At 43.6% G+C, this 22,919-nt stretch overlaps 1 protein-coding gene across 6 annotated transcripts; it reads right to left on the bottom strand.

Annotated features, from left to right (window-relative positions):
• Nucleotides 1–1,737: 1,737 nt before the first annotated feature.
• Nucleotides 1,738–8,979, bottom strand: ZBTB18 (zinc finger and BTB domain containing 18). Of its 6 annotated transcripts, none has more exons than XM_063151915.1 (3): nt 8,878–8,958; nt 7,478–7,561; nt 1,738–5,368 (listed from the first exon to the last, which is right to left on the bottom strand). In XM_063151915.1, exons 2-3 carry the CDS (start codon nt 7,488–7,490, stop codon nt 3,786–3,788), a joined length of 1,596 nt encoding a protein of 531 aa, XP_063007985.1. In that variant the 5' UTR covers nt 7,491–7,561; nt 8,878–8,958; the 3' UTR covers nt 1,738–3,785. The 6 variants fall into 6 exon arrangements, with proteins under 6 accessions (XP_063007985.1, XP_063007987.1, XP_063007988.1 ...); XM_063151917.1 differs by lacking the exon at nt 8,878–8,958 and adding an exon at nt 8,059–8,195; XM_063151920.1 differs by lacking the exon at nt 8,878–8,958 and having other exon boundaries at nt 4,133–4,568; nt 4,681–5,368; nt 7,478–8,034.
• Nucleotides 8,980–22,919: the final 13,940 nt, after the last annotated feature.

Raw genomic sequence — 22,919 nt, forward strand, 5'->3', positions numbered from 1 at the left:
TCAATGGTCAGAGAAAGTTGTCTGAACCCGTGAAGTTTAGAGCGTAGCTCCCATTCCCGCGCCTTGCCTTCAAACCATCATGGCAACACGAACGGTGAGGATTTTGTAACCACAATATCCTCAAGCCAAATAAAATGCTTATTCATGCTTCATGACCTAGGGACTGTATTAAAAAAAAAGAAGGGGAAAGAAGAAAAATGCTACAGCTGTTTAGGTAAGTCAGTACATTAAACGCTGTGGCGCGAAGCAACACACGGGAGTACGTTTCATCTTTTCATTGAAGAAACACTTGGACGGCCACAAGTGTGTGCTACACGCGTACAACCCATCTCTAGATAAACCAAAGTATAAAAAATATTTTCAATTATTTTGTCACTAACACCTAAGTTATGTTTTCCGTTCCCTTCTGAAGAAAGACTCCTTCCAAGTCTAGTTTTATTTGGGAATCTACAATCCTTGAAAATCTTAATGTTGGAGAACAAATGGTGAATCTGCCTGGAGCCACAGCCAAAGCTCATCAGCTGCACAGATTTCAGCACTGCAATATTAGCAGTCTTTCAGTCTTGACGATACTTAAACCCATCTTAACTACACATAATATTCTACCTTCTGAAAGCCTACAGAAAAGGTCTGCTGCTAGAAAACAGAGATGCTGCTATGAGCTAATTGACAGAAGAAAATATTTTCAAAATATTTCTTAATAACACAAAAAAAAACCACACGGCAAACACAGCAAAGGGTGGCTGTAAATTGTTATAAAGAATAAAACAGTGAAAAACATCATTTTGGCTACGTGCAAATTACCGCCGATGTAGGAAGATAAGCAGAATGGTTTAGGCACCGAGATTCACTTGGTCACTGCACAACTTGAGTTGTACCTAGGCAGATGAGAAGTGTAATGAAATGTTTAAATTAAGGTATTTTTCCCCCCATCAAATTGGCCCTGCTGTCTCTGTTCCAGCCTTCTAATTTAGCTCCACTTTTGTATTCCCATTGGGCTCCACAGCGCTGGTCTCGTTCCTAGGATAGAGCAGCTTAAAACAAGAATTCTGGGTATATCCTGCAACAAGCATCTAAACTGGGTCTTTTTCAAAGGTTTAGCTAAGCTTACACTTTTTTATTTTTAGAGAAACATTTAGTCTGTAAGAGAAATACCTGAAAGATTTAGGATTATTTCAATTTTCCTCTGTAGTCCAGACAGCTTTGATGCGTTACCAGTAGTTTGGACATTTTGACTGCCTACTGTAGCACTGACAGCCAGTCAGCACCCGGCCAATGCTTCAGATTAAGTTGTTGCCTTCTGCTCTACTGTTCTCATAGAGACTGATACATCAAGAGAGTGAGCCCAAGAGAGCTCCTCGGAGTGAAATTAAGCCTACAAAGGGAATTGTGTGCCTGCACAGATATTTGCATGGCAGCAAAATTTCTGGAATTCAATAGATTGCTTCTGCAAAAGTCTTTGGGGAAGTAAAAAATAATAATTATTAAAAAATACCTCTACAGAATGATCAAGAGCTGCACACAGAGAAATGCTTTCAAAACACAAGCATTTAATTTTTTTAAATGTTAAGTGAGATGTAAATATGCATGGTAGCAACAAAGTGCCCAAAAGCATACTGAAAACATATTCCATACACAGTTAGCAATAGAAGTCTGTACAAAAGTAATAAAGTTACACAATATAAAAAATACTCCATAACTATAATTTAAAAGAGGGAAAAAAGACAAGGGAATTGATTTCTCAGTTCATATAATTTATTGCAGTTAGCACACAGTTTAAAAATTCACCAACACACCAATAGTACAAAACTAAACAGCATTATAAGTTATTCCCTCCTCAGGAAAATAAAACATACTATGATTGTCAAAGCTAGATGTCAGTCTAAGTTTTAGAACAAAAGAAGAATGTGAAACTAAGGAAAGGAAAAAGCAATCACTCACGAGGACCACAAAAAAATCCAAGAGAAAGTCCATTTTCCTCAGACACTGATTGTCTTTTCTAACTTAAGAAAAGAATGTAGTTTTAAACCTAGAAACTATTCAAGTAACTAAAGATAACGCTCCAAGGCCATTTTCACAGCTTTTTTTTTTGTTTTAAATGCCATTACAGCCAAATTAACACACATTTGACCAAATATTTCCAAAACAGTCCAGCAATACACAATGGAGTTTTCCATTCAGTATCTTAAGCACAAAAATAGGCTATGTTTACAGTAGTTAAGGCGATCAAATTTTAAACAAAAGCAGAGAAAAAAAAAAAGGAAAAAAAAAAAAGGAAAAAACAGCAAACGTTTTCCATGCTACTCCCATAGACCTTATTTGTAAGTGCAAGACAGGAAAACAAACACTGTGCAAAATGCTTTTGACCTGCGTGTTGGTCATTAAAACCACACGTCAGGCTGCAGTCTCTGCTGCTTGGATACGCATAGTCCTTCCCCGGCCCCCCCGGCCCCCCCTGTCACTCAGGCCTGCCCAGGCCTTTCAGCCCGGGGCTTTTTCTGCTTTTTTTTTCAGTCCACAGCCTCTTTTCAGCGGGGGGGAAAAAAAAAAGAACGACCTATTGTGGTGGAGTGGTGCAGCAGGAATCCTACAAATGCTCATCTGGGGAAATGGACGCACCTCAGTTGGAGCTGGCGTGGGGTCTGTGCAATTAGAAGGGGTCTGGGGTTAGTAAATGCACACCGCACATGCAAATCTCGAAGCCTGGTTGTAAACATTCAATTTTTTTCTCCTTGTTAACGTAGCTAAATCGGCAACTCGTAGCTTAAGTTCTTCTCAACTTAAAGACAGTGGGAAAGTAAATTTAAATTAGATAAAATAAAAACAGTGCATTTCTCGTCTTTATAACACTGGCATTTTCAACGGTGTCAGGTTTTTTTCCTAAGGAAATTAAATAATTTTCAACTCACTCGTTAAAGTTATACAATGCAAACAAAGACAAAAATATACTGAAAATCATGCATTTCTGTAGCGTTAATATTTACTTTTCAAGACTCAACTAAGAGCATCAACACAACCTGCCAAGTTCTTTGATACCTCCCCCCGGCCCATGTAATCAATTACAGTATACAATAACAGTAATTCACATTTTTTAAACACACAGTTCATCACTGCTGAAGCTGCAATATCCTTTTTCATCCCAAGCAAACCTTCACGTAAGACAGAGTCCCAGTGATCCCAGTGTACTCTCAGGGTTTTTGTTTTATGTTTTTGTGTTGGTTTTTTTTGTGTTTTTTTTTTTTTCCAGTGGGAACTGTCAGAAATCCAGAAGTTGCCATAATAAGTTTTAAGTCAACCGCTTGTTTAAAAATAGATAATCCAGCATTTCAGAAATTTTCCATTTGGGTCTAAAAGCATTCAGGTTTCCAACAGCTAGAAAGGACTCATGCAATTATAGAAATGTAAAGGAACTGACAAAATTGGGAGAGGATTTCTACATTCAGATTTTAAAGAGGGGAAAAAGATCAAGAGTTTAAAAGAACGCAGTGTTTTGGGGAGAATAAAGCCACGTCCAAATTTTTTGAATTGGAGATTTCTTAGAAGCAAAGTATCCGCTGGCTTCTATTCCGAAAAGGGGGGAAAATACGCTCCGCAATTAGTTACTTTGTCGGATTACCTCTACAATTCATTTTTACTGGAGTGCTAAATTAGTGAAATATTCATGCTGCCTTAAAGTGCAAAAACAAGCTAATAGCCAAACTTTCAGTTCAAGGAAACAAGATTGCTTTTAGACTGTACCACAACTATATAGATTTATATATATATTATTTATATATATAAAAATTTTATTTCCAAAGTTCTTGTGAGCTATCTTCTAAGGTCCAGTCTCTGACAGTAGGTAAGCTCAGTGCTTCGCTTTTGACAGACAATGAGTTCACCAACTCACAGTGAAACTTCCGAATGTGTCTGTAAAGGTCTCCGGACTGTGTGAACCTGCGTTCACACCACTTACAAGCATGAGGCTTCTCCCGCGTGTGAACCACTGCGTGGCGGCTCAGGTTGTGGGAGTACTGGAAGCTCTTCCCACACTGGGTGCAAGTGTAGGGCTTTTCACCTGAATGAGTCCTCTCATGACGTTTCAAGGTGTACATGCAAGAAAAAGTCTTACCACACAACGAGCAGGTCGGGACATTGACATCGGTAGCAGGCTTGCTGCGGATCCCGTCCTGCTCTCGAAAGTGCGTGCTTAAATGAATTTGCAGGATGTGGGGGCTAGGAAAGACCTTGTTGCAGAGAGGACACATGAAAATTTGGCCAGCAGGGCTAAGTATGTTTGACACGTAAGGGAGCAAGCTGCTGTCCATGTTTCCTTCCACCTGGACTCTCTCATTCTCTGGAGTTATCATTTCGTCATCGCTTGCCTTGTCCTCTCTATCTAGCTCCCTCAAGACCGAATCTTCCCTCATTGGAGCCAGGTGGGCCGGCTCGTACTGTACCCTGTTATTAGTGCTCACACTTTCTTTCACAGTGCTATGTTCCATATCATAGTCATTAGTGCCAACATCACTCTCATCACAGGAAGCCTCTTTTTCCACCTTCACCTGAACCAGGCTGTTTCTAAGCATGTCCTGCGAAGAGAAATAAGAACTGTTCAAATTTTCAACTCCTGAAAGGCTGGACTTGACAGACAGGTCCAGCACGCAGTCAACATCTGCTGAATCCCTCACGGAGGTGACAGACCTCTGGGACAAAGACTCTGTTGAGCTGCAGGGGCTGGCTACTGTTTTTCCAGCTGCTGCTGTGTGCGTCTCTGCCTCTCCGCCAGTCTGGGGAATGCCTGCTGAGTCTGAGGGCAATCTCATCCACATGTTCCCAGGCTCAGCCGCCAAGTCCCTTTTGCTAGGCAGGATGTTCAATTTTTCATCTTCTCCGTCATCTTCATCGCTGGGCAAGTCTCCTGGCATGTGGCTGCTGCCGTCGGAGAGGCTCTCCACTTTGTCTGAACAACTTGAGGCGTCTTCCTCCTTTTTTGTACTGTCTGCCTCCGTGGTTGCTTTCTCTTTCAGCTTCTTTTTGCAGACTTTGACAATGTCATACATGTGGAGATAACTGGCAGCTGCTAGCACGTCTTCAATGGGCAAGTCTTTGAACTGGAGCTTTCCTTCGTACATGAATTCAAGCAGGAGAGCGAAAGCTGGGGCTGTAACAATGTCGCTGTTCAGATGAACAATGTCCCTTTTGTCCAGCTGGTCCTTGTAAAAGAGGTGGAAATACATGCTGCATGAAGCCAGTACAGCTCTGTGTGCTCGGAACTGGGCATCTCCTACCAGAACAGTGCAATCACAAAGAAAACCCTGATGTCTCTGCTCACTCAGACACTGTAGCAAATGTCTACTGTGGTCAGGAAACTCCATACTGTCTTCATAACCTATAAGCAACAAAATTTTTAAAAATTAAATGTAGGTCAGAATCACAGAACTTAAAAATCCAAGTAATTCCACTCTAAAAACCCGGTGTTTGTATTGCCGAAATTCTGGTACTGACATCACGCAAATTTATTTAACACAAATGTACGATGGCAACTCTTTCCCCGACTGACCACTACAGTTATGATTTCCTTTCTCTGATAAATAAGCCGGTCTAGTCAGCGCATAGGTACATCTGCAATTTTTTTTGAAGTATCACTGCTCTTCATAAAATCTGTTCAACAGTTTGGTTTTTTTTTTTTTTTTAGAGAACTTCCTCCAGATTGAGTCCCTAGGAGGGCAAACCCCCCTCCCTCCAAAAAAAAAAAAAAAAAAAAAAAAAATTTTTTAAACATTAAGTTTGAGAGATCACGGAAGCAGCAGAAAAAACGTACCAGATCATCTATGTTCTTTTTAAAGTCAAATTGTAGTAAAAGGAGAGGTTCTCACATGAAGAAATATTAAATACCCTAAGTCTAACATTCATAAAAGACAAAAAAATATTTACGTGTATCAATTTATATCAACAGCAAAAACGGACATTTTTACAAATTTAGTTCATGTGGCTTTCTTCTTGTAGTAAGTACAGTTTATTTAAGGTTTTAAACCTTTTCCACACTGTACAATAGAACATGAACATTTTTTGCCAACATGCAGAATATACAAAAGAAAGCTAACAACCAAAACGCCAACGAGCACCACTTCCCCAGTGCAGAAGGACAGAAATTTCCCTCCCCTCCCACACCAGGCAGAGTTTGCAGTACTAAGCTTTAAAAAAAAAAAAAAAAGTCATTCAACCATTCAACGTGAGCATGTGTCCACGTTTAGAAAGAGTATCCCAAGTACTGTTCTTACCCAAGTGATTTTTATTTGCCTTCCTTGATGATAAAGACAAAATAAACTTAAAAAAGAAGTAAAGAAGCCAAAAATCAAATTGAAAGTAAAATCTTTTAAAAACCTATGTTAATCTATTCTTCTGTGATTGATAGCAATGGTCTCCCAAACCATCTGAGCAGATCGTGACTCTCCAGGCTGGCAGATATTATTGAAAAATCCTCATCCCTTGCAAAGCAAGATGTACTAAAACTTACAACACAACCCCTACTATATTCTGTAAAATACCATTGCTAGAGTAAAGCATGAAGATTTACAATACAATCACTTTAAGTGCCCCACAGCCAACATCAATCCTAATCCTTAAGAGGGCTAAAAATAAAGATTGGAGGGCAGCTCACAAGGTAGCTGTGATCAAATTAGGAGGCTGAAAGGACAGAGAGGGACGAAGAAGGAAGCTTATAAACATCTGATCCAGCTGACTGTGGCCATATGGCAGCTGCTGCCCAGATAAAGAGATTAAGAATAGAGGAGTGCGATTACAGCTGTCTGGCCAATTCAGGCAGCTCAAATCTACAAGTTCTAAATTAGTCGCAAATACAAAAACTCCTTCAAATAATTATTGTTACGCTAAATAAAAGATTTCAAATGCTACATGCAAGGAAGAAAAGAGGAAACCAGTCAAGCCATTCTCCCGGGTACAAAAGTTTTTAAACACATAACTGATTTCTATCTTTCAGAAGCACTACAGCTGTATGCTACTACATTTCTGAGCTACTGGATATTTAACCATGTAACGAAAGACTTCCCTACAAACACGTTTTAGCCAGGAAGGTCCTTTTGTAAAAACACACACTCTTGTATATTTCATTAAAACCCCTGTAAAGTAATTTAAAAGATGCAAGACAAGAACATAAAGCAAAACTCTCTTTAGGCTTGCCACTAAATCCATTGCAGTTTTGGTCTCAGAAATTCAGGATGAACTTGCTCTCTCCTTCCTCCAAACCAAGACATTCCCACAATATGCATTAAAGTTAATGCTAACAATGTGCCCAAGAACTGATACTCTCCAACTGTAGTCCAAGCCTTTTGACTAAGTCCACTTATCTATTTAATACTCAATTTCATATATTACCTCTAAACTTGGTTAGAAAAGTAATGTGATTTTTTTTTCTAAAATTCAATAAACAACACACCAAAACAGAAATATGCTGTATCTAATCTATTGCTACTCCTACCTTTAGTACACATAAACCTGATTAAGTCCTTTCCTCTGAGTCTTGCTGGCTCCAGGTCTGTTAGATCGGTGGAAAAAAAGCAGACTAGGAGAGACAGATGCAAAGTGGAGATGATGTTAGAGAGGAATGAGATACCTTCTCCACACACAGATCTGCACACACTAACTCCCTGTCTGTGTGTTAGAATAAAAGGCTGAGGGATGGCAGGCTGTCAGCTGCTCTGACATCATGTTCAGATGGAAATGCTACCTCCAGCTGTGCTCCTTTTAATGCCATATGCTACTCCTCTACACTCCTGCCACCAGCTTTTTCTTAGGAGAACTTTTCTCTTCTGTTAGTATAAACAAAATACTTCAAAGTCTCTTTTTTTCAAACTTTCTAACAGGGAGGAAAAAAAAAAGAAAATCCTAAACATATGGGGCTTTACTGTATGTGCAGCATAGCAACACTTCTGCCTTAACTTGGAGGTCCGCTTTACGCGCTGACAGAGTACCCCAGCCACGGGGTTACCCCAGAAAGCCACACCGGCTCGGGGTTTTACTGAGCCCAGGGGTTCATTTAAAAGCAGAAATTAACCGGACCTATTTACCACCTCACGGCTCCCCGCTCCGCCGCCGGTCCTTTCAGTTCCAGCGTTTAAGGCAGCGCAAGTGACACCGAGCACCAACTCCGGCTCCTTTCGAGCCGCCGAGCGGCTCCCCTGGCCGGGGCACTGCTGCGAGCGCTCGGCTCGGCTCCCGCACGGCGCTTCCCCCGGGGCCGGGGCTGCCCGGCTCTGTGACCGCGGCGGCGCCAGGACGCGGGTCCCCGGCCCCGCGGGCTCCGAGCGGCCCCCCCGCCCGAGCGGGAGCCCCGAGCCGCGCCGGGCCCCCCGGTGACACTCACGCGTGCACCCGGCGGGGCGGGTCACCTGCCCGCCGCCGGGCGGGGACAGCCCGCCGCCCCCCGGGACGGGACGGGACGGGCGGGGAGGCGGCGGCGGCGCGCAGCAAGTTCCCGGCGGGCCCGGCCCCGCCAGCCCCGCCGGGCGGCGGCAACTTTTGGCCGGGGCCGTGTGTGTCCCCCCCCGGCCCGACACTCCCGTCCGGGGCCCTGGTCCCGCGGGCAACGCCGCCCCCGCCCGCGGCCGGGCCGTGGCCGGGCGCGCCGGCAGCCGCCCCGCGGGGAAGGAAGCAGCTGCCCGGCGCGCAGGAAAAGCCGCCCCCGGGTCACGGCGGCAACAAAAGAAAAGTAACCGGGAGCGTCGCCGGGGCGGCCGGTCCCACCGCCCGGGGAGCGCTGCCCCCGCCCCTCCGCCCACCCCCGGCCGGACCCGCCGCCAACTCCGCCCGCCCCGCGGGGCCGCAGCGGCCCCGGCCCCGGCGCGGCGGGTGTGTGGGGATGGGGGCAGCGGGACTCACACTGCGCGGCGGCCCGAAGTCCCCGCGCTCCCGCCGCCGCCCGCCGGCTCCTCTTCGCTCACTTGCCGCTCCGGGATCGCGCCTCGCCCCCCGCCCGCCCCCCGCGCCCGCTGGCCGCCGCCCCCCCCGGGCTCCCCCCTGCCGGCGGCTGAGGAGCGAGCGGGGCAGCCGGCGGAGCGAAGCGGGCCCCGCGCTCAGCGGCTCCCCATGGCACCGGCGGGGCGCGGGGGCGGGCGGGGGCCGGGGGCGGGCGGGGGCGCGGGGCGCTCGCGCGGCGGCGGCGGCGGCACAGCCGGGCCCGGCTGCGGCAGACAGATGTTCGCCCCCTCCCTCCCCGCTCCCCACTTCGGACTCCGCTCCCTGACTGACAGCGCGGCCCGCCCGCGCCGCCGCCGCCGCCAACCGCCGCGGCGCCCCGCCGCTGACTGACGGGCCGCGGCCGCCGCCGATTGGAGCGGGGCGGCCCGGGAAGGCCGGCGGCGCCGCCAATCGCGGCGCGCGGACGGGCACGGGGGGCGTGACCCGGCGGGGAGCCGAGGCGGAAGGGGGCGGGCCCGCGCGGGGTCGGGGCGGGGCGAGCGGCGCGGGGCGGGGCCGGCGGGGCGGGGCGGCGGCGACGGCGCGGTGCATGGCGGGACGGCGGCAGGTGCGGGCGGCCCGGGCGGGAGCGGAGCCGCGTCCTGTGCCCGGTGCGCTCCCGCTTCCTGAGTGCTCCCGGGGGGTTCTCCTGTGCTCCCGCTTCCTCCACTGCCCCCGGACCCTCGAGTGCTCCCGCAGCCCCGGCCGGCCGGCTGGGCGCTGCTGGGCTGCCGCGGGGCCGGGCGGAGTGCCATAAAGTGCTGAGACCATGCAGCCATCAGGGCAGGAGCGTTGGTGGTGTATTGTGGATGGTTATGTATGTGTGCTAGGTATACGTGGTCCGTATTGCAGTGTTACCTCAAGACCCAAGAGGCATCATCTACTCCTACTAAGAACACGCAGTCGGCTAAGATAAGGAAACTTTTTGCCAAAATTTACCAAGGGATCCGTATCTAAGAGAAACTCAAGTTGCTGATGCTCGGTAACTTTGCAGAAGTTGAATGCAGGAACATCTGGATTAGCATAAATCACAAGGATGCTAATGGGTGCTGCTGCGAGATGTACAAAAATAGAGTAGCTTTGCCCTGCCACATTTATGATTGGATAATTAGAAATAAGCACCAGTGGGTAATTAGGTGATTCATATCATACCATTGTGTAAAACTCCTTAAGCAAAATCTCAGGGGTGTGCCCAGTTTGGCTGGGGCACTTTAGATGCAAGAATAAATATTTATGTTTGCAATTCTGTGGTTTGTGTCCTAGCCTCTCTCCTTGATTGGCACCAGCCAGCTGTGAATTCGCAGCAAGAGTGCAGGTGCTTTGCCTTCTCTCTTCCCAGGAGCTCTGCCCTGAGCTCCCACCTCAGGCGCTGCATTGCCGTGGGTGCTGGCTGTGCTTCCCGCCCTGGCAGATTGAGGTCAGCGGCTTTGGAGAATACCACGGATGATGGCAGGTTAGGGTAGGGCACTGGAGGCCAGGGTGGAAGGGCTAAGGTCTTCCTTAGCAAGGGACTAATCCAGGGAGATTAGGGTATTTCCCCATCTCCCCTTCGGCTTCAGGTAAAGAGGTAATATAGGGAAGTATTTTAAAGAGAACAAGGATCACCAACAGAGACTCGGAGTTTCAAGAGAAAGAACTCAGTTGAGTATTAATAACCAAAATTGATTGAGTAGCTGTAAAAGCTGAAAACCATGTACTTCGTCTCTTCAGTGATATGAAACTGTTACAAAGAAACAGACTGAATTCTGGCTGTGCCTAATTGCTCTGACAGCACTGCTATGTATATAACACAGCAGCTAGCATCTAGGTGGCCATATGCTGCAAGCATTACATATGTACATGAAAATATAAAATATATATATATGTACAAAAGAAAACACTTTTCACTCCATCCTTCAGTGAACTAATTGCTCACACTAGGTGTGGAATTTTCAAATTATTAACTTTCAGTCTCTCTTAGACGCTGATACAATGCCATCATTAAGAGTTTGGGTTTTTTTTCCATTGGCACCCTGTTCCATATTTCATTATAGCTGGAACTTGATAGGATTTTGTCCTTGTCTTCAGGATACAGCAGCTAAGATGCTGAGTCTTCATGTTTCCTGATTGTTTCCTCAGTGCTAATAATCACTTCATCTGAGAAAAATCAGTACTGTATTCCCTGCTGCCTGTCATTTCTTGAACATCATCCCTATAGCTACTAAACTGCTTTTTCTTTTGATTGCAAAAATAAGTGTTGAAAGTACTTTAACAGGAAATACTTCGGGAAAATGGTTCTAAAGTTTAGCTTGTTTAGGTTTTTATAATGTTAAATATACAAATAACTTATGCAGTTATATATATTTGAACTGTCAGTGACTGTGCCTGAGATGATTACATTAACTGTGTTGTCCTAGATCTCTACACTTCATGCTGCCTCTTGCTTCCTCAAGTAAGCCATCTCACCAGCTGCTCCGGGTTGGTTAGTAAGACCTCAGTTTGTGAATATTTACTTATGCAAGTACAGCTTTACCGAGGGAGGCAATTTAGGCATTTTCGTTACATCTTTGGAAAATTAGTCTGCCTAATGTGAAAAAAATCAAAGATTTTATTTGCTGAAGAGGACACTTAGCAAATGGACTTTCTCAGATCCTTACAGACTTACACAGGACCTGAAATTTTAAAATAAACTTTAAATAAAATTTAATTTTTTTGTACTTTCTGTTAATTTCTTATTTCCTCTTCATATACAAGAACTTGCCTCCTTACATTTTAAGATGTACTGAGAAAAAATTTATTGTCCCTCATCTAGTATTTACAATGCTGACTCCTAATTAAATCAGGTTGCACTCTCTTTTCCATTCTGTCATTTGGTTATATGACCTTCAGTAAATTGCTTTGTCTGTTTTGTGTAGATTGGTTCACCCTGGGGCTACAGGTTATTTCTTACTACAGTTATAGTTAAGAGAGTGATCTGCAATTACCATTTATACAGCTGTTATAATAAACCACTTTTTTTACTGTTTCTAAATAGGAGATGGAGAGAAACTGCAAAAAAGCGAGTGTAGGTAACACTTCAAAATTAAAAATCTTTTTTGGCAGTGAGTAAGGCTTTATTGATTTAAACCTGGAACTGTTGACATTTGTCTGGGATTTTTTTAATGTGAAAGGAACTCTAATTTTTTAAAAAGTACTTAGAGAGGTTTAAAGACTTAGCATTATGATAAATATAGAAACAAGATGATGGAGAGTGAATTAAGGAAAAAAACCTTCAGAGGGAAAACTCATGAATACCCAATAGTCCAGTTGATCCTCTATTAGAAAAAATAATATAAGACATGCATTCCATTGGAAGGGATGGTGAAGTCTTGTTGTAAAGGGACATAGACATCTGGCAGTACACCTGGTCTCTACACACATTTATAAATCACCTCAGGCATCCCAAGGTACTGTAAAGAACACACACAAGAAAATTGAACTATGAACATTCATAAGCCAAGGAAAATAAAAATTATCTCAACATAGCATGGAAAGAAATGAGTCTCATTTACTTCACAAGCACAGTTTGGAAAGACATGATGCAATTTTGCACTTCTTGCACCTTTTCACTTGCTGACTTTCATTTATATCCTCCAGGCAACAAGGAGGCCTGAAGGCCTTTGGCTCATAACCAAGGCTGACGCTGCAGCGTGGAGCTACAGGAGCGCCTGCAGCTCGGGTAGAGCCTCCCGGCTTTGCCTCTGATCTGAGAACATCGGGCTTTCCTGGCCTCTCTTCTAACACAGTTTGTGTGCTGAACCTCCCAGTATTGTTTGTAGCTGCTCAAGGTTCATTAATACACAGTGAGCTGCTTTGCAGATGCCAGCTTTGCCTGCTAGCCTTAGAGGTGTTGGGCACATTTGTTTCCAGAGCTTGAATGGAGCTGTGTGCTCTTGGGAACTCTTCTTGAGGACAGTCCAGCAGAAGAGCCCGAGCTGACAAGGGTCAAAGTGCCTGTGTGACATTTGGGTCCAGAGCAATAGATATAAATGCTAATACAACACAGTTGTACTGCGGAACCAGATGGAAATCTGGGCCTTAATACTTTCTTATACCTACTGCAACGCAGTTTTCTACATTTTCTTCAAATTGTAGAGTAGTGCTGTTCTAATTACTGTACATTCCATTAATTTTGTTTTCGATGGCAAAAAAGAAATTTACAATGGAAACAGCTTATCTGCCCCCAAATATTCCAGGTTTATGCCCTACAGGTAATTTCAAAATGAATACTGTCACCCTTATGCATTGCTACTGTTTTCATTCATAGGACAATAAAAAGTGGGTACCTTCTTGGTAAATTAAAACTTTACCAGAAAGTTTTGATGAATAGAACTGGAGATAAAGCAGAAAAAATATCTAAATATCTACAATATTTCACTTCTCTGTATCCCAGAGAAGTGAAAATTAGGATTTATGATCATGGCACTCTTAAGATTTTTGGGGGTTTTTTTGTTGCTTTCTTTTTTTTTTTTTTTTTTTTTAACCTGTAGTGTAACAATTGATGGCAGTCTGGTTTTCAGAAAAATTAAAAATTAAATAGTTTTTGAGGCTTCCATCACACTTGAGGTTCAGCTGATGTCACCGTGGAACAGAGTTTTCTCTCTGGGGAACCAGTGCTGAGGAAGTGCCAAGATAATATAATACAGCATTTGCATGAATTGGCTAAATGTGCACGTTGTTGTGCCAGAGGCTGACTGGATCAGTAATTCTTATCTGCCTAACTATGCTGGATAAGCATCAGGATGTACTCATCTAAGAGCTTTTCTTACCATGTGGGCCAAAACCTCTTCTCTCATCTCAAATGCTCTCACATGCAGGAGAAGGAGTGCTCTGCACTGAGATTTATCACCAAGGTGGCTTCTAACATTCACACTACAAGCTGAGGACAGATTCACTGATAAACTTTCTTTATGTCCAGATGTCTTTTTCTGGAGCACAGGTTTGTCTAATTTTAAGCAACAGCTTCTGCTTCACATGGGGATTATTAACGAGGGCAAGGATTTCTTCATGATGTCCCAAAACAATTTCAAGGCTCTGTGTAAAAATTTGATCACAAAAGACAGAATTGGTCTTGTGGGTGGAGACATGAACTGGAATTCAGTTGAATTTGTTTGTTGACTGTTAATGATATGGACACCATCATTGGAAGCAGAACTGAAATTTTTTCTCTCTAAAAACCTCTTCTTTTGGATACAAAGGCTTCAAATGTCCAACCTAGGAACACCTGGCTGCTGGAGTCCAGTCTCTCACAACCACAGCCAACCACAAACAGATGTTTAGTTCAGAACAGAACTACACCAGGAGCTGCTGCGTGCTCGTGAGAACACGTAGGTATTATCCCAAAGAAATGTAACAAACAGAAAACCTCAAGTTAAAACAGAAGAGAGACACAAGTCATGATACCCCAAAAGGAAGAGGATGGGAGTGGTGGTTTATTTGTGCTCTGAGCCCCTGCAGTGGCAGAGATGTACTGGGTGGGACTGCTTAGAAGGCATCCAGATGTCTTCCTTTCATAGAACCTCCTGTGGTTCCTGCTGAGGTCGTATGGGTGTGACTGGTTATTGTAGTTGGAGTTATTCTGAGAAAGTTAGGTGGTGTGAAGCCATTTCAGCTAGCGTGGTGGCTCACACCAATTCTGTAGACTGCCTTGTTCAGAAGTTAATAACTATAATGGCACCTTAGTTTTACAAAACCATTGGTTTAATTTATGTCTCTTTATATGCTGAGTGTAGGTGTATGCTTCTGTGTATATTTGTGGGGTGCCCCTTCTACAAGGACATGCTGTAGAAACAAAGAAGTAATAGCCACTATACTATTGTTCCACTATATTTAAATCAGACCTGAAAAATACAATGTTTAGCCAAAACTCTGTTAAAATTTTCTGATGCTTTTTCTGTAATTTCTTTCCTATCATTACAGATTACAAAGACATTTATGCCTAAACAGAAGCTGTCTTCTTCCAATCAGCCTGCTCTTTCTGCTCAGTTCATTCACTAAATCATTTAATCACCCAAGGCCATATGTTACCATCTTGTGTAAAACGGGTGGAAGAGGAAAAAAAATATGCAAAAATCTCTGCACAAGAGTGGGTGTCAGCATCCAGCATAGCTCCCACTAGGAAGCACAAAATATAAAATGTTATCACCAGTGAATGTGCCTATGAAAATAAACTGAGACAGACAAAAGAAAGAGACAAGCCATTGCAAGGGTGAAAAAAACAAGCTCTGAATATCAACTCTGGGTGGAAAAGTTATGGACTAAATGTTGCATGTTAGTCCATGTACTCTTATTCTCAATATCCTGCCATTAATATAATGCTCTGCTGTAATTAACCTGAAAGCACATTAACTCATGCTTACAGTCCCATTTTCTCATGGCATGAGTAAGACCCTGTCCCTGACCTACTTCCATCTTCTTCACCTCTCTCTCTTTCTCTCTCTGTGTACTGGTGCACATTTTGTCCCAGGTATTTTTGTGTGCAGCCTTGTGCTTTTACCACTTGGCTTCAGCTGCTGTTCATTGTCACGATTACTTTGCATGGCTTTCTCTCTTGGCACACTTGCTGGGTGACAGACCCTCAGGAAACACATGACTCTGAGCAAGTTGTGGGGATGTGCTCCTGTCAGGGAATGAGGAGGCTTGAAAGAAATCAGAGGTGGCAAATCTTTTATTTTAAAAGCAAGGGAACTTTTGTTTCATGAAACAACCAGTTTCTTCATATTTAGAGGAAGCTATTATGTTTTTCCTTGACTTTGAGCTTGTGACTGCTGCAGTTGAAGATGGGAAAGCAGCTGATCAAAAAGCCACTCCACTTGTAAAGACTTACAGGGCAGGGGCATAACACTACAGACTTCAAAAGAAACCCCTTCTCTGCACATACCAGTTTATCCTAAGACTATGAAAGCATAAAAGATTATATTTTCATTTGCATGGTTTGCTGGTTTTTATTTGGCAGCTACAATAACAACAGGCTACAGCGAGCCCATAAAACAAAGTGAGAACAGCAGCTCATTTTTGTGGCAGAATGTAATGGCTATGGCTAAAGGGCTTGCATAATTCATCTTAAACCCTTATGCCTCTATTTATTGACTTTTAAATGAAAATTAAACTCTTAGAGCCGTAAGGAGGCTTCTGGTATCTGAAAGGGGATTTCGATGATGATATTTTTATCCGACCCTACCAGCTGAAAGCTCCCATCAGGAAGTGTTTTGCTGGGAAGCCCCATGGCTGGGCAGGGCTGGGTCTCCCCTCCCCGGCCTGCTCTTGGTGTAGCACCAAGGCCTTTGGAGACCCAGGGTGGAGGGACTGACTGCCCATACCTGGGAGTCTGAACCAAGAGGTGGCACCCGTAAGTTGTGCTTCCATGATGGCAGGATGGCCATTGAGGTGACTGGCAAGACAATATTTACCATCTTGACACAGTGAAAAGGTGAGGAAAACCTGAAATATCTGATTTCCTCAAAGGCAGCTTGTGGTAATGTCAGGTATGATGCCTTTCCTAATACAGAAGAAGACAAAAGATTCAGCTAACCATACTGTTCGGGCAGACAAAGGATTTTTACTTCCCAGAAGCTTTTAGAAGGTTATTTTGTTTGTTTCTCAGATTTTTCTGTGATGTATCATTTCCCCCTCTTCTTTATTCTCCTGAAGATAGAGCAGACTCAGGAAGTGAATTGCTGCTTAGGGAAGTGTCCTGCCTCCAAGCTGACTTATATAGTAGGACATATGGCATAAGTTATATTTGGACAGATGTGAACAAGTAGTCAGTAGATTTGATAAGATTCTTTATTTAAACTAACTTGCACAGTGTCACTGTTCTACCGTCTTTCTCTCCTTCTTCAATCTGATCTTTTGCTGGTTTCAAGAATTTTAAATATACATTACAGCCAACTAGTCTGTAAGGCTTTAAATGCATTTAAGAGCATTCAGTCATGACAATAATGTCAGATTTTCTCCCCAGTATGATTGGCAAATATCTGCTTTTCATGATAAAGCAGTCACAGATGATACATTGTATAAGCTGCAAGCTCCAAGTGATTAATCAGACAGCCAAACTCAATGCAAATGATTCTCGTTGATTTGTTTAATTTGGCCACTGATGCTCCTGTTTCACTGGTGTGGAGTTGAGGCACAAAGTAGTTCTGTACCTCCCAAGGGTAATATAGAAATAAAATCTAAAAAAAAAAGGATTGAATGGATTTCAAGAGGTCATGTAGTTCATCTCCCTGCCTGGATCTCTGACAGAATCGTCTGTATCTGTATCTGGGCTGCTTCTGGCTAATGCTGGTCCATCCTGTTTTTGGAAATCTCCAGTGAAGGAGATTCCACCATCCACTCAGGAAAAATCATAATTTTTTCCCTTGTTATGTTATTCTAAAAAGCTTCTTTCTTCCACCCAACCCAGAGTGGTCATGCAGAAGAGTTTATTTCCTTTGCCCATTAATAACTCATGTGCTGGAGGCCAGCCATTGTACCTTGTCCAGCCTTGTCTTCTGTAGTTTAAACAGCCCTACATGATCCTTGCAGGTCATGTTTCTCACATTGTATTCAGTATTTTTCAGCTTGTAGTTGGTCTACATCCTTCATGGCCGTGTCCTCACTATGGATCCTGCATTTACACAATTTATTATTCCTCCCAAAGCAGAACATGTTGCTTTCATCCTAATTGCCATGCACCCAGCTCTTTTGGTCCATTTTCCAGTATGCCGGGACCATTCTGAATGCTTCTTTCCTCCAACGTGCTTGCAGCTCATTCCAAGATGGTTCATCTGCAAATTTAAGAGTTGTATTTTTAAGCTGTTTATTTGTATTATTGAAGAAAAAAATTATTTGTATCAAATCTGGGTCAGCTATCTAGAGAACCAGACTCAATACAGCCCTTCAGTTTGGCAGTGAATTTTTGGTAATGATCCATTGTCTGTGGCTTTTCACCCACTCTTGCCACCACTGATTGGTTCTGGCTTGAGCATGTTCCCTGGTTTAGTCACCAAGCAGGGCCAGGCAAACAGCCTGGCTGAGGGCAGGAGACAGTGCTGATTACCTCCCCTTCTTTCCAGGCCTCTTAACCAGTTCCAGAGAGGAGCTGGTTTTGTTTAACATGCTTCATTCATGATTAATCAGTGTGAGCCGACACTCATCTCCTTGTGGACTTCTAGGTGGTTTTAATATGTTTAATTATTAAGTTTGATAATTGGCCTATAATTCTCTTTTCATCCTCTTTTGAGGACAAAATACCCCACTTGTCCTTCATAAGTTGTCAAAAATGGCTCCTACTGATCAGGATATTACTTCAACCAGCCCTTTGCCATCAAGAGGATGAAGGATAAGTACAATACAAACTAGGAAATTATGAGCACCTTATCAATGACTTAATAGAAACTCTTTGGTGGTGCAAAGGAGGGGTTGCAGTGCAGCCTTTTATCCCAGCACATCACTTTCTCACCAGCCTGAGCAGAGCCCACTCCCTCACGTTAGCTCTTAAACCTCAGCTCTGCAAAATTAAACTTTCCTGGTGTGTTATAACTCTCAAAAGATAGCGTGGGTGGGTGAAAGATGCATTCCTCAAGGCTTGAAAATAGATGTAAGTGGATATTTGGCATAAAGCTAACAAAAAGAAAAGCCATGGAAATGTATTAATTGCTACAAAAATGGGGTTTAACTGCCGGTGGTGGTTCAGCCCACGGGTCGATCACTCGACCTAATGCTCACCTTTTAGGTACAGGCATGTGCTGCATAAGCATATGTGCCATTTTAATTTCCAACCCCACTTTTTAATGGTTAAAAGCTAATTAAAACATACAGTGGCATTTTGAATCAATATAGCGTATGGACTGCTGCAAATTCTCTCATCAGGCGTGTTGCCCTCAGGAAGCAACATTAACTTCAACAGCAAAATAGGGCTGTGAGCTCATTAATCATCACGCTCACAGACAGTCTGGGAGGCAGTGGCAGCAGCTCTGCATCTTTCTGGTGGTGAAGATTGGATACAATGGTTAGACATGCGAAGTGTTGCACAAACATTAACTATTACAGCCAACTGTCTTTGAAATTGGCATTTATCCCCTCAGCTTTTCAGATTAAAAAGCAGAAAGGAGACCATGAGGTGGATTTTTTTTTTTTCAGGCAGTGAATAAGAGTCAGGCTGCTATAAGAACTCAGCAACCTGGTGTCCTAACTCTGAAGTCCTCTTATTTGCCTGTTACAAAAAAAACCAAAAACCACCCAAAACAACATGCTCCTCCATAGCCCCTTAGAAATATATAGGTAAGAAAAAATGTAAGATAAAGGAGGGAAGTGGAAAGATAGTTGAGAAGAAAGAAAAGGAAAATGGGAGTCAGAGGTAAACCCAAGATTAGAAGAAATTAGGCAGTAAAGGGGAGGAAATTGGTTTATGTGAATAAATGTAGTCTTCAGTGCCTGTGAGAAGCTTTGAGACAACCTTCAGAGCTCTCTGCTTTCATGCAAGATGCTCTCTGAAACTGAAAACATATGTCCTAAGAGCCCCTGTGCCCCTGCTCTCCAGTCACATCACCATCGGTGAATGAGGTAGGGCTCACAAGAACAGAGCAGAAAAGGGTTCTCACAGACTCCTCTGTCCTAATCTTGCTGGACAGTTTTAGTGGATGCCCTCTGAATCAAAGGCTCACAGATTCTTTTATGCTAAAACCTCCTAAGCTGTGGCAGGTTTGTCCTTCCTGCAACCACTTCTGTGTAGAGTCTGGTGAGCAACTTTGGAGACGTACAGGTAACACTGGTAGTGTGACCCTGCAAAATGACTTGTGCCTGGTTTTCCTGGGATGTGTTGAAGACCAGAAAGGGAACCTGAATGTTGGCTTTTAGCTTTGTATAGGATTGCGTCACACGAGTTTCAGCACAGACTTTTATTGGGACTTTGTGCTTAGAAGCATTCGAATTTTTCTTTCCATCGAGTCTTTTCTAATATTTAGGGCTTTTTGCTGGGTGGGTACTCTGTAAAAGAAGTTAGTCCCCTCCTGAGTCAGTATGGATTGAGGATGGACAGTGAAACTGGGGACATAGCAGTGCTCTTTATTTTCCTCCTGTACGCCCTCCCTGTGGTCCATCAGACCCCTCTCCTGCCCTGGTGAGGAGGAGGAGAGCTCTTTGTGCTGGCTCCCGCTGCGTGAGCTGGCCTGGGCATGTCACTTCTTCTGGGGGCACCACGGTGTGATTGGGGACCCATCTTCATAAAATCTGGAGACAGCATGCAGAAACATTAGTGATTGACGAGGACTGAAAAAGTGCCAGGGAAGAGAGAAGCTTCCAAATAAAGCGACGTGCTAAAGGAGTGCAGGCTGCACATGTCTGACACTGCTGCTGCCTCACGGGGCAGGGGCGTTCCCTCTGGTCATGCAGGAGGAAATATCTGCACAGTCCACAGCCCAGCAGAGCTTCTGGTGAGTACCAGCTGCTGGCATCACAATGCACCGTGTTCTCCTTCATCTCTGCCCCACACAGATCCATCGGTGCCGCTTCTCTGCACACCGGAGTTTATTTTTGTGCCAGGCAGCAAGTTTCATACCTCCTACTTTCACCTCTACTGCCACAGAGCTTCTCAGAGCCCCTGAGAGGTTTCTCCTTTTCTGAGGTGCTAGGGGCCTCACTTCTGTGGTCCTTTTTCTTTTTAAGCAATTTTTAATCAGACCACGGAAGAAAAATCTGGGGGGAGAGGTAGGTGCAGAGCTAGGAAAGGGAGCTGGCATGGTGAATCAAAGGCTCCTTTCCTCAGACTGTCTCAACAGGTTATTGGCTTCTGTTGGGGGGTCAGATATGGCCTGAGGGCAGCTGCTCAAAGAGCTCTGTCCTGCCATGAGGAGGCTTCAACATTAACCCTCCATTAAATTGAGCCAATGTTCACAGGACCATCCAGGCAGGAGAAGAAAATAAGATAGGGCAACATAAGAGGGCACAGGAGAAGGATTTTGCTCTGTAATGGCAAATTACCCACTCAAAAATAACATTAAAAAGAGAGGAAAAAATTAACGAATAAAGTCTGCACATTATTTTAAATCACAGAAGTGTCAAAAATGGTAATGCCTATATCAAGGCTGCCCTAATGTAGCTTTAATTTGCATGCCATTGGCATTGATTTGATGTGAATATTTACTCTCCTATTCAATTAAGAAAATCCATAACTGCCACCATATTTTAATGTTAATGTATTTTTACACAGCTCTGTGTTTACCTTATTTTCTCTTCTATAACATTAACACTTTTTTTTGTTAAAAATGTGTGAAAGATTAATTTGTAGAATGACGGGATATGTGGGTGTGTAGCACAGGCCAGATGGAAGGGGTGTAACATGACAGTTTTCTTCTGTGGCTTCGTTTTGTTTTTATTGTTGTAAGCGAGCAAAGTATAACTAAAATTATCATTTCTTCTCTGGGCAAAAAGAGCTAAGTGGTAAGTTCCTCTTCTATTCCCCATGGCTCTCAGTGCTCCCCTGCAGCTGTAACCCTGTTCAGAATAGCTGACAGGTTGATAAATATTTGTCTAAAACTTCAGCTTATGTATTTGAAAATCACTGTGATTAAAGAAGGGAATTTGTACCCAGGCTCCATAATTCCACATCTATGGAATGGATCTGGATTCAGATTTATTCATAAACAAGAGCAATTTTGTAAAACCTATTAGTCTTCCCTTGGCTGGTAAGGGTGAAAACAGACACCCTTACTGCTGAAAAAAGAAAGAACAAGGAAAAAAAAAATCTATCCAAGACAAAGCCTTTTTAATCTATAAAGCTATCCATTCAAGAAAGTGATTTAATTGTTGAAAGAGGGCTGTTCCAAGGCCAAATTCTAATTTACACATAAGTATTGTAGGAGTTTGGTATAGTAAATGTCCTTATTGAAGAATAAAGCAATTAGCACAGTAACTTGCTGTCATCTGGCACGTAAAGGCATTCCAAGAAAAAGTTAAGTGTTGAGGAAAGGAGAGAAATTCAGGACAGCATGTGGGAGAGGAATATGGAGGCTCCTTTTTATGCCACTCAGGAGAAAAGGAGGGGAGAGAAAACCCACTGCAGACTTAATCTGTTCCCTTACCTCATCACAAATTGACCCAAGTTTCTTCCCTTCTTTCAAGGGAAGGGGGGAAAAATACAGCCATATCTAAGGTCTTTCTTAGAGGCCAAAATCCTGAAACCCTGTTACCATGAGCAAGACCTGTACGTTTTGCATCCTCATCCACAAATGCTTATTCTGCCCTGTAAATTTGCCTGTGAACACACATGTTCTTCATGACCTTTTTTGATACTCCAGTCCTCTGCGTCAGTGCTACCCACTCTGTCATTAATGGGAAATCATCCCCTTAAAATGGTCATTCCTTTTTTCCCCCTCAATATATCCACACAAATCTCTTGGCTCTGCTTTAATGTCTTGCAAGTGCGCCCGATGAAACATCTGTGATCCTTAGACAGGCGCCCAGCACTTTCTTCTAAGAGACACACCCCACCAAACATGCTGCTGTGCTTGCACATCAGGAGACCCTTTTGCTTCTCATTTCAACCACTTTTGGCACGGGTGCACTTATGTGTGTACCAGCAAAAGTCCCTATTTTCCTCCAGTTCTCTTGACTGACAAAAAGAAAGGTTTGCTCAGGTTTCAGACAAAGAAGTTGTTTTGGTTTAGCAATCATCCCAGGCTTCAATGCAGAGAAGGAATTTCTGAGAAGTCAAAAGTAGTAGAAGTGTAGTATTGTAGTTCAAATAATTTAGTAAAAAATTAATTTGTTTTTCAACTGTTTAAGTAATGAAATAGAGCTGTATTCAATCCTCCCAAACCTCTTATTGCAGATGGAGGATTACTCCATATTGAGTGCTTTGTCCACTGTAAGTTGCTGGATCTTTGATAGGTGATTTAATAAATAAAGATAACAAGGGGTTTGCCAATTTTTCTGTGAAAATACTGCTTTCTGTTAGTGTCATAACA

Source organism: Melospiza melodia, chromosome 3 (genome assembly GCF_035770615.1).
Source record: "Melospiza melodia melodia isolate bMelMel2 chromosome 3, bMelMel2.pri, whole genome shotgun sequence".
Lineage (NCBI taxonomy): Eukaryota > Metazoa > Chordata > Aves > Passeriformes > Passerellidae > Melospiza > Melospiza melodia.